This window comes from Mesocricetus auratus, unplaced genomic scaffold, assembly GCF_017639785.1.
Source record: "Mesocricetus auratus isolate SY011 unplaced genomic scaffold, BCM_Maur_2.0 Super-Scaffold_100011, whole genome shotgun sequence".
In the NCBI taxonomy this organism is placed as follows: Eukaryota; Metazoa; Chordata; class Mammalia; order Rodentia; family Cricetidae; genus Mesocricetus; species Mesocricetus auratus.
Genome location: NW_024429195.1, coordinates 12,347,607 through 12,359,695, shown reverse-complemented (window position 1 = coordinate 12,359,695; position 12,089 = coordinate 12,347,607). Strand labels below are relative to the sequence as shown.

The 12,089-nt window shown below is 43.3% G+C and overlaps 1 protein-coding gene across 1 annotated transcript in view; it reads right to left on the bottom strand.

The window, feature by feature from the left end:
- Cog6 (component of oligomeric golgi complex 6) overlaps positions 1-12,089 on the bottom strand; it is a 43,000-nt gene that overhangs the window by 14,891 nt on the left and 16,020 nt on the right. Inside the window, exons 11-15 of the mRNA XM_005077589.4 lie at positions 8,703-8,767; positions 4,976-5,067; positions 3,695-3,812; positions 900-1,031; positions 396-563 (exon numbers count right to left, since the gene is read on the bottom strand). Of these exons, the coding sequence (XP_005077646.3) occupies positions 396-563; positions 900-1,031; positions 3,695-3,812; positions 4,976-5,067; positions 8,703-8,767 (575 nt within the window). The remainder of the gene's footprint in view (positions 1-395; positions 564-899; positions 1,032-3,694; positions 3,813-4,975; positions 5,068-8,702; positions 8,768-12,089) is intronic.

The following is a 12,089-nucleotide window of genomic DNA, read 5'->3' as shown; positions in this document are numbered from 1 at the left end:
AAGGTGTCTGGCCTCTGTAACACACGCTGCACCAGTTACATGGCCTGTGAACTACAATACGCTATAAAACACAACATCTGCACATCTGCACACAGCACTGAACACTCAAATGAATCACAGAGCTTCCTCATTCCATCCTATAGTATCATCTGATCAATTTCCTTAACCACTTCACATTCTGCTTCTTTAAAGCTGAAAACAAAATTGTGTGTATGCGTGCATGTGTACGCTTGTGTGTGTGTGTGTGTGTGTGTGTGTGTGTGTACATCCTTCAGACAAACCGTCTTAAGGAATTCATGAAGTCAGGCCATTGACATTTGTCAAAAGCTAGTAACTTAAAGCTAGCACACTGCAAAAGCAGACTCACAGAGAAGCTACTGTCTAGCACAGTTTACCTGAAACTGAAGCATTTCCAGGCGCCTGTCGGTGAATTCAAACAGAGCCAATGTTGTCTTCATCATGTACAGTGAGTTGACCATGAACGTAGCCATGTCAGCTGTGCCTAAATTGCTGGCTGATACTGTACACATTTGGAGGAGAGGATCTAACACACACGACAAAACCTGTAAATGAAAAGAAAATGAATTCTTATTTCTTAATCAGGATATGGTCCTGGGGTTACAACCTTTCAGAATTAAATGCCAAACTAACTGGAAGATAGTCAACTTATAGAAGTGCATGAAGGAAAGATTAACAACAAAACCAGAGAGTGTAAATATGGGCATCACTGAATCACCCTTTAAATATGGGCATCACTCAATCACCCTTTAAACCAAGAGCTGATTAATACTGAAGAAAAGTCAACAATAAAGGGATCGTCAAAGTATATGGTCACATGTGCCAACATCTGACAGAATGTATAGTAGAGGGTGAGCGAACAATCAAAGATTTACAACTACCTGCACGAAGTCAGCCTGCCGAGCATCCAAGGGGACAACTGAGGAGTCGTGTGAAGCCAGCACCTCCCGCAGTAAAGTGAGGGTCTGATTCAGGGCGGAACTGGGTCCAAGGTCAGGTGGTGGGAGCTCAACCTGGACCAAAAGAACAGTTTACCCTCTACCCACGTTATCTTCAGGAAGCTACAGCACACAGATAAAAACACAAGTGTCTGATGCACTAGGAACTTTCAACTTGTTATTGCCAGTCTAAGTACTCAGCTCAGAGTGACAGGGTGACCAGCCTACCCTGGAGTGATTACTATAACTTTCTACATTAATGCTCAAGAATGTATGAGAAAAGTTAGTGTTTACTTGAGTTCTATAATTGCATTTACTACATATTGAACGTAACCTGGTTTTATTTTGTTCTTAGCCCAAATTATCAGAATAAAGAAATCCCTGCAGCTGCAGTGCCACTGAGAATGGCTGTATCGTTGAGAGCCATGCACTCCAGGGCTCAGTGTCTAGGCTGGGGCTCCTGACTCCACTCTCCATCACAGGCCCCTGGAGAATTCCAGGTTCACCTATGGGCTACGCAAACTTTTGAAAGATAAGTTTAAATGCTGGATCTGCCACTTAAGTCACTGTGTGACCTTGGGAAGGCTAAGTCCTCAGAGCATCAGAAGGATGCTGAAGGACTGGATGGTATCCTGCCTCAGCTACTGACAAGAGGCCCCAGCTACCTCTGAAGGGAAGTTAGGCCTAACATGTTGCTGCTGCTTGGAAGCACCACCAGAGGGCCCCTGTGAGCTTTCTTTTTACTCATTTCTTTTCAATACAAAAAAGAACTTAAGCAAGTTTGAGACTCTGCCTAGAAAACTTTAAAAGGAGAGCAGAGGACTTTTAACTTTAACAGTCAAGTATTGTAAATGAAACAAAATTTGATAATTAGAGTCTTTGTAAGGAACTATAGCCTATGTCAGGTAGACCTAGAAAAAGAGAAAACTTTGAAATGTCAGTTACTTAAGAACGTTTCCTGCATAAAAGTTAATGAATAATTGACATCAGTGGGAATGGCAGAGTGCCCTGTGAAAATACTTTCTTTTATGAAAGCAATATTAGCAAGACAAGTTATGAGACACACGCACAAACAGTAAAATATGGTCTGTGACAACCATAGAAGTGTGAAAACAACAGACACAATTAACTAAAAATGCTACAGGTGAGTAAAATAACTCAAAGGAAATTTTACTACAGGGGTCCAGCAGGCACAAGCAGTGGTCACTGAATTTGAAACAGGGTGAGCAGAGACTATCTGGTCTGTGGAGCAGCAAGAAATGAAAATGAACAGAACCCCATGGGACCCTGACACCAACTTCGGCACAATGTAGGGTCCAAAAGAAACAAAGAACAAGGAACAGGAAGTATTGGAGGAGACAATGGTAGATGACCCCCCAGATCTGATGAACACTGATCTCAATGGCCATGCAGCTGACTGAACCCCAACATAAATGTGCTGTGGTCTCCATGGAGACAGCATAACTCAAAAGACGAGTTGGGGGGATGGCGCAGGGGTGAGGAACACGGGCCATTCTTTCCACAGCACCTAATTCAATTACCAGCACACACATGGTGGCTCACAACCTCCTGTAACTCACTAAGATTAACAACCAACGTGTCACCAAAATGCACTATATGTCACATACTTATGGGTTGGAAGAAGCACAATGCCACCCAACAATTCTATTTCTGGAAGAAGCAAGTCTTTAGGAGGCAGGAGAAAGTGATATCAAGACAAAACTATTTTTTAGTAGCTTTGTTTCTATTTTCTTTTCCTCTTTGTGAATGGAAAGACAACTTCATGAAGAAAAAGTTATAACACGTTCACATGATGTAGCACATTGCTATCTATGATAATAACCAGCACAAGAAAGAACAGAGCTGAATGGGAGGGAGAAAGCAAAGGAAGTAGTGGAGACAGGGAGATGAAGACTCAGACAGAAAACAGAGGAACTCAACAAACTCACTCCAGGGAGCCAGCCAGATGCAAATGGGTCATATACACTAAGTAAAAGGCAAAGACTTGAGGATGATTTAACACACACACACGCACAGTTTACAAAGCCACACTCAAGCTGCATGTCATCTTCTAACAAGTTGAAAGGAAAAAGACATAAAAAAGAACATTTTGCAAACAGCCCCATGAATACAAGAGAAAGCACTAGTGAGGTAGAAGAACCACTAGGATCAGGGCCGTCTTCTGATACTATAAGGTCAGTGTGTGACGAAGACAGGACAGCTAGTTGCCTCCACAGAAGCATGAGGCACCAGAACCCCATTATTCCTGTACAGAACTCTGCTCGACTTACAGCGCTCAACTGGACGGGCCTGTTGGGTTCTGTTGTTTGTTTATATCACATGGAGCTTTTCTACTTAGGTCCACAAATGTTCGTGTATACGATACAGAAGACAAAGCTGTGTCATTGGAAGGTGAAACCATGAACCAGGCTGGAAAAAGCATCTTGTAAGAGTTCCAGGCTCCACAGTGTCACATTGGCAGCTCACCTTAGTTATACATATTTGAAAACTCTGCACTGAAAAATGTTTAAAATCGAAATATTTAGAAAACAAGGTGGTAAAATTCACCTTGAGATTTCTCTCCAATTAGGATACAGTTACACTAAACCAGAAAGATAAACTATGACCTGAGGTGCCCTAAGCTTCTCCAACATGAATTTGAAATAGAAATCACTCAAGACAAAACATGAAAGCAGCCCATTCAATGGCTGAAGCTCAGGGATGCTGGCCACACCCACCTTGTCCATCAGCTTACTTGCATGGAGACTCAAGCTATTGAAGAATATTTTTTTACTGAGCAAGTGCATTTCTTCAATTGTTGTCAGTAGAGTAGCTGCGCTGTTTCCAACGATGCCACTAAAACAAAGAATATTTCATTTCAGATTGCAAAGCTGAAGCTAACACACTTTAGCTCACTGAGTGCTGTGCCCTACAGAGGTCTAGTTGTGGAGGCTGGAGAGATGCACAGTGAATAAGACCGCTTGTTTTCAAGCTTGAGGGCTGAGTCTGAACCTCTAGCACCCACACAAAGGCCATGCATGCACCTGTAACCCAGCACTGTGGGCCGCACGAGCCTGTGACCAGCCTAAAAGGCAAGTTGCAGGTCCTCAAGGGAGTAAGGCAAACAGTGACAGAGGATGTCCCCTGACAGTCTCTCCTGGCCTCCTCATGCAGGATGGGCATATGTCTCACACACGCATACACACCAGGGGGCAGGAGAGGGGGAGACACTCATAGATTGATTGACCTGTGCTAAACAGTGAGACCTAACAAGAAAAGCAAAAACAGATTTAAATATGAATGTGTATGTACATGATCTTATATGAAAATCAATCACCCCAGTTTCATATAAATGCCAGCTTTCTTTTCATTTGAGGAAGGGGATTAAAGAGGGAAAGAAGCGAACTCAAGTTGGAGTATCCAGAGTATGAGGGTCTGAAGTACGGAACCGTGTACGTCACTGTAGAGAAAGCTCCCGATTTCAGAGCACTCAGGAATGGGTATTTAGATGACGGTGTTGGATGGGTAAAGGCTTTCCTAATAGTCCACAATTCTGGTCCCCAGCATTCTGGGGAAGGGTTAGTGAGCCTGAACCACGCTTCCAATATTTCATGACACGCTTTAGCAAGGCAGTGAGTCAGAGCCGAAGTCTGTGGCATGCAAACACTCCCTTCTCTAGCGTAACATAACACACATGCATCTTGATTATACAGCAAAGTCTGGTTTCCATTTGAAGAAAGCCAATCAATAGCTCTGACTGATTCGATAATTAGATTGCATAACACTGAGTTCTTTTCATTAAACTAGCATATCTTACCAACAATATATGTACAAACTATAGTTACTCAGCTTCATATAGCAGCTTAGGTAGGAAAAGGAAGGGGAGAACAATGACAGCCCCAAGACAAACAGGTACACCAAGCAAAGATGGTCTCACATGATACACAGAAGAAACAGGAGTGTGTCCTGACTACAAAGAAACACTCCAGGGGATACAAGCACATTTACTGTTCAATTACCTGATTGTATGATGGTAAAACTTGAGGAGATTAGAAATTTTATATAATAAAACTGCCCCAGGTTCAGCAAGTATTACTTGTTCAATGCGAACCTATGGAAACATGAAGAAAAAAAAAAAAAACCCTGAGCATTTATTTCTTAAAAGTACACCTTTTCTTCACTAATGATGGAGTATAAACAATACAAAAAAAACTCAATTTCATTATATTGACAACCAGAAAATGCTTTCTGAAGAAATTCTGCATATTGTCATAAGATATAAACATTTTAGTACGAATTCTTAAAAATGACTGACTCACTATCTGCAACATTTGGCTCAAAGCAGGCAATACTGAACTAGAGCAGGGCGACTCTGAGGTTCAGCACCACTGTGTAAGACCAAACTGCAAAGGCAGCTGCAGCACTGCTAAAAACAGAAGCTTAGTCAGCACCACTCACAAAAGGAAAGAAAGAATTCTGTCTGCGCTACACCGTTTGTTCCTGTTAGCAGAGACTAGGAAAGCCACAAGTTCACATCAACGAATCTGTCCAGCTGTAGGGCTGCCAGGACACAGCCAGACCTTAGGTGAGGGTGAGCCGCTCTGTCTCCTTAAACGACTCCTCCCAGCCACTGCTCACACCCTCTATTCTGTCCGTCCTTACACTGCTCCTCCTAGGATTATCTGCCTGCTTTTTAAACTCTGCTGCTAACATCCTTCAATCCCTGCAGCATCGGGTTTAACAGTGCATGTGCTCAATACACCCTCTGAGAGTTGAGGCGTCTCTGTTCTTTGATGTAAGGATATAGCAAATATATGTGTGTATTGTGTTGTAACATTTTACAAAGTTACAGGAATTAATTTATCTTCACATGTGCATATTTATGAAAGTGACTTCTCTTTGGCATGAGGCAATTAAGACAAGGAGTGACACTTATATTTAAAAATCATCAGTTTCCATATGAACACCTTTCTTGTGTGTGTGTGTGTGTGTGTGTGCGTGCACACGGTTGCATGCAGGTGTGAACGCCCTTGCATAGCTGTGTAGGGCCAGCAGTCTATATAAGGTATCTTTCTTCATCACTCTCGATCTTGTCTTTTGGACAAGGTCTTTCCCTGAACCTGCAGTCACTGGCTGACTAGACAGCTGGTCAACAAGCCCCACAATTATAATCTCTTTAGAAAGAGAGAGAGAGAGCCGGGCGTTGGTGGTGCACGCCTTTAATCCCAGCACTCGAGAGGCAGAGGCAGGCGGATCTCTGTGAGTTCGAGACCAGCCTGGACTACCAAGCGAGTTCCAGGACAGCCTCCAAAGCCACAGAGAAACCCTGTCTCGAAAAAAACCAAAAAAAAAAAAAGAAAGAAAGAGAGAGAGAAGGGTAGACAAAGGAAAAAGGAAAGAAGGAAGAGGAGGAGGAAGGAAGACAGAAATGACCAGAGCCCAGCTCTCTCAGCCCAGAGCTCTGGAGGGAAAGTGACACCCTGGAGTCACAGTAGACAGCACAGGCAACTAGGAAAAGCAGAGTGTGACAATGCCACACAAAGGAGCACTTCTTCTCCCGAAGGCCTCAGGAGATATCAGCCATTCTGCAAAACCAAAAGTCTTGGGGGAAATGCAATTTTTGTTACAAGAGGAAAATAAAAACTAAAGACGAGAGGAGATGTGACCGTGGCAGCAATGGGCTGGGAGTCAGAACGGAGAACGAGTCCTCGGTAAATCACGTCCTTATTAGAGGGACAAGGGAGACTCGGGCAGATGCGTACAGGGGCAGACAGGATGCAGGGAATCGTACAGCAGTCAAGTCAGGACACAGGGAAATGGGCAGTGCTGTCCTGTTAACGCCAGAGCGGGGAGGGTCTGGAGGGGCACAGGGGAACAGGACACAGGCAGACAGCTCCCATGTCCTAACCTCACAGGGAGTGAGTAACGGCCTAGCCAAGTGCTGCCCAGCTCCATTTCCCACACCTCTTATCTGTGTACATCTATTTTCACAGAACTCGTAATTTAAGGAGGTCAGGAGCACATGGCACACTACGGATTTAATTAGAAGAGATGAACATTTATGGGGAGGAAGGGCTGTAACCCATGGATCTGAAGACGGCAGGCAGACTCACAAATCCTCGTGCCTCTAGCCGGGAGTCTTACTGTGAGTTTGATGCTGAGGAGACAGCATCCTACATACAACAATGGAAGTAGTTTTGAACAGACTAGAGATTTCTTAAAACAAGCAGACAAAAAACTGGAAATAAACAGGCTTGAGTGCTAGTCACTTTCTGTCAGCTAGCAGAAGCTAGAGTATTTTGGCCTGTGGACCACTCTGTGGTCCTTCTTCTTGATAGATGAGGTGTGGGAGGCCCAGCTCACTGTCACGGTGCCACTCACGTGCGGTGGTCCCTGGACTGCAGAGCAGAGCAGGCTGAACGAGCCATGAGAGCAAGCCGGCACACAGCACGCAGCCATGGCCTCCACCTCCACTCCTGCCTCCAGGTTCCTGCCCTGACTTCCCTCAGTGACCGACTGTGATGTGGAAATGTGAGGAAAAAAATTTCCTCCCTGAATTTCTAATGACAACTTCCATCTTAATATTTTGCTCAGTGATCTACTTGCTTTATCTCACCAACATAAAATTTATTCTTCTTAATTTTTAAGCAGCTAAACATCTCCTAAAAACATAATAGGTACTTAGTTATTAAGGAAAGTTGTAGGAAAATAAAAATTTTGGGGGGGTGATGTTCAGACAGGGTGTCTCTGCATTGCTCAGACTGGCCTCAATCTTACTATGTCATCCAGGTTGGTCTCAAACTAGCCACCTAGAATGCTGGGATTTTAGGTATGTGTCACCATGTTTGGTAAGGGCTTAATTTCACCTCTTTTTATCAACTGCCAGTATATACAAAACAATTAAAATGTGTATGCATTGTGAATGTCTCAACATCACACTGACAGGAAGTATTTCATTTGGTGGAGGGCATAAGGTAATTTCAAATACTTATTATCAAGTTATTGTGGTATTTGAATTTGTAAGCACAATAAACTCAAAAGGTAGGTCACCTGAGGCTTGTTTGTCTGGATCAAAACAGCAAAGAAAATCTAGGAGTAAACAATGTTGAGTCTATGATAAGAATAAATCATAAAACTTAACGTCTACACACTAAAGGGAGTCAGTCCACTGCCAAGCTCTCTGTGATTCCATGACGTCAAGAGTGTGGCGGGTGCCTCGCTTTACCGTCACCACTGTCCACGGGAGGTACTTGCGAGCGGGGCCCACGCGAGCACACTGTTTCAGAAAAGGTAAACACTGGGACAAGAGCAGAATGAGTTCTGGACCTGCTGACTTCAAAGCCTGCCCCTGCACGGCAAGCAGTCTGGCAGCAACAGGTCAGTACGCTCCTACTTGGATTAATCATCATTCATTAGTATGATAAACAAGAGGAAGGCGCATGCTTGAGGCAATGCATGAATACACTCATTCACTTGCTGATCCAACTTAATGCCTCTCCTCGCTTGCTTACCAGTGGCGCAGGAAGCATGACCTATAAAACCAGTTGATACATGTAAACTACAGCTGTTCCCATCTTCTTAGAGAGCAGGCAATGGTTTCAGTTTCAGTGCATTTTATCAGCCTAGCTGATTTGATATTTTGATAAAACTGTACCTTGATTTCAAGTTGTCACTTATCAATTTCTCTGAACTCCTAAGAACAAGTCAATACTTTGGTTAGAGACCTGAAACCATGAAACTCTTTACCTTTAGAGGCCGACACACACCCTCAGTGATATGTCCAACAACTTCTTGAATATTTTCTTCAACACCTAAAATTAAGTACAACATAATTATTTTTCCCAAGTTATATCTGACTTCTGTAAGTTTTAAGAACTACTGATAAAAAATACCTAAAATATTTATGATTGTTATGAATGGCATTCAAAATAAACAGCAACATTTTGCTAAGTGTAATTTTTGGCATGTTGCTAATGGTGCTAGTAACTAGTATGTGTCTACAAAATGCTGATAGTTTGTGTGATTAACAAAATGAACCCTGCTGGGTGTTGGTGGCTCATGCCTTTAATCCCAGCACTCGGGAGGCAGAGGCAGGCGGATCTCTGTGAGTTGGGGCCAGCCTGGTCTACAGAGCGAGTTCCAGGACAGACTCCAAAGCAATACAGAGAAACCCTATCTTGAAAAAGCAAAAAAGCAAAACAAAACCAAACAAAAAAGAACCCTGTCATGGAGGGTTTTCTTTTTAAAAGGGGATTTTTTTTTGTAGAGTATTATTTTAAGATGTGCTTCATTTGTTTACCCTATGGAACATTTGTTTAATGATGCAAAGATGTGTTGCATTCTTTTATGTTGCATTTGTTTAACTCTGTGAAGCTGTGTTACTGTGCCTGTCTAGTAAAGAGCTGAATGGCCAATAGCTGGGTAGAAGAAAGGATAGGTAGGGCTGGCAGGCAGAGGACAGGAAATTGAGAAAAGGAGAGAGGACTCCAGGGGCCAGCCACCAAGCTACACAGCATGCCACAGTGTAAGAAGGAAAGAAAGGTATTAAGACTAGAGAAAATACAGAGAAACCCTGTCTCGTAAAAACAAAAAAAAAACAAAAAAAAAAAAAAGACTAGAGAAAGATAAAAGCCCAGAGGAAAAGGTAGATGGGATAATTTAAGAAAAGAAAAGCTGGCTAGAAACAAGCCACACTAAGGCTGGGCATTCATAAGAAAGAATAAGATTCTGCATGATTTATTTGGGAGCTGGGTGGCAGGCCTCCAAAGAGTCAAGAGTTTAATAACAAACAAAAATCTACAGACCCTTTTGTGAAAAACCTGAGTGGGGTACAGAGCAAACCCCACATGAGCCCTGTGAGCTGGAAGAGGTTGAAAGTACAACAGGACGGTTCTGCAAATGCTTCACTGTAGCTAACATACAATGAGAGTAGAAGGTTGAAACTGACCATGCCACCCCAGGAAGAACTGACATTGTTGTGTGCTGTTTATTACTGAGCACTACACATTTATAAGGGGAGGCGGACAGGCAACCACTTTCATTTTCAGGGCGAGGCTCAGAATTCAACCTAGCAATAGCTTATCTTCAAACTTCAAAACACTGCCTCTCACATAAACTTTTCTAAAGGCACCTTCATGGAAACACACCCCTTCTTGCCATTCCCTCTGTGAGGAGGGGTAGGGCGTCACCATGCAGCCCTGGATGGCCTAGAGCTCACTATGTGTAGATCAGGCTAGCCTCAAATTCAGAGATCTGCCAGCCTCTACTTCCTGAGTGTTGCAATTAAGTGTGTGCACCACTATGCATAGTCTGGAAATGCATTCTTTTAAAACTGGGTAATGTAAGGATAGTAACAAGAGAAGAAAAAAAGTACAAATTTTGTTCATGCCCCAAATTCCACCACTCAGAAGGCTGAAGCAGGAATGATAGTCTGAGGCCAGTCTGCAATGCACAGACCATGTCTCACATAAACAAAAATGCAAACTTCGTACCAATTAGGATATATGCTTCACCATATGAAGAGCTGAGCTTGTGACATAAGTGCCACCACAAACTTGTATGTACAGCACAGTGATGTGTGGCCACTTTATACCATCCAGTCAGATGATACTGAGAACGGCATTTCTCTCTGCTTCCTATCAAAATCAGAACACCCTCATCTTACACACTAAACTCCCAGGCTCTAATATAAGTCTCTTATAATGTTTGACCTCATCAACTCGACTAGATTTCAGAATCACTCAAGACACAAATTATCTGGGTATATCTGTGATAGCACTTTTAGAGTAGTTTAATTGAGGCAAAAAACTCACCCTAAATACGGACTAGGCCCAAAGTGATTCAAATGGAAAAAGGAACAAGAATTCTCAAGGCACACCAGCATCATCTCTCTCTGTTTCCTGACTGTGGACCACTATGGTGGAACTCCAGCATCATCTCTCTCTGCTTCTGACTGTGGACCACTATGATGGAACTCCAGCATCATCTCTCTCTGTTTCCTGACTATGGACCACTATGATGAACTCCAGCATCATCTCTCTCTGTTTCCTGACTGTGGCCACTATGATGGAGCTCCAGAATCATCTCTCTCTGTTTCCTGACTGTGGACCACTATGATGGAACTCCAGCATCATCTCTCTCTGTTTCCTGACTGTGGACCACTATGATAAACTCCAGCATCATCTCTCTCTGCTTCTGACTGTGGACCACTATGATGAACTCCAGCATCATCTCTCTCTGTTTCCTGACTATGGACCACTATGATGAACTCCAGCATCATCTCTCTCTGTTTCCTGACTATGGACCACTATGATGAACTCCAGCATCATCTCTCTCTGTTTCCTGACTGTGGCCACTATGATAAACTCCAGCATCATCTCTCTCTGTTTCCTGACTATGGACCACTATGATGAACTCCAGCATCATCTCTCTCTGTTTCCTGACTGTGGCCACTATGATAAACTCCAGCATCATCTCTCTCTGTTTCCTGACTATGGACCACTATGATGAACTCCAGCATCATCTCTCTCTGTTTCCTGACTATGGACCACTATGATGAACTCCAGCATCATCTCTCTCTCTGTTTCCTGACTATGGACCACTATGATGGAGCTCCAGCATCATCTCTCTCTGTGTCCTGACTGTGGACCACTATGATGAACTCCAGCATCATCTCTCTCTGTTTCCTGACTGTGGACCACTATGATGGAACTCCAGCATCATCTCTCTCTGTTTCCTGACTATGGACCACTATGATGAACTCCAGCATCATCTCTCTCTGTTTCCTGACTGTGGACCACTATGATGAACTCCAGCATCATCTCTCTCTGTTTCCTGAGTGTGGCCACTATGATAAACTCCAGCATCATCTCTCTCTGTTTCCTGACTGTGGCCACTATGATGGAACTCCAGCATCATCTCTCTCTGTTTCCTGACTATGGACCACTATGATGAACTCCAGCATCATCTCTCTCTCTGTTTCCTGACTATGGACCACTATGATGGAACTCCAGCATCATCTCTCTCTGTTTCCTGACTATGGACCACTATGATGAACTCCAGCATCATCTGTCTTTGTTTCCTGACTGTGGACCACTATGATGAACTCCAGCATCATCTCTCTGTTTCCTGACT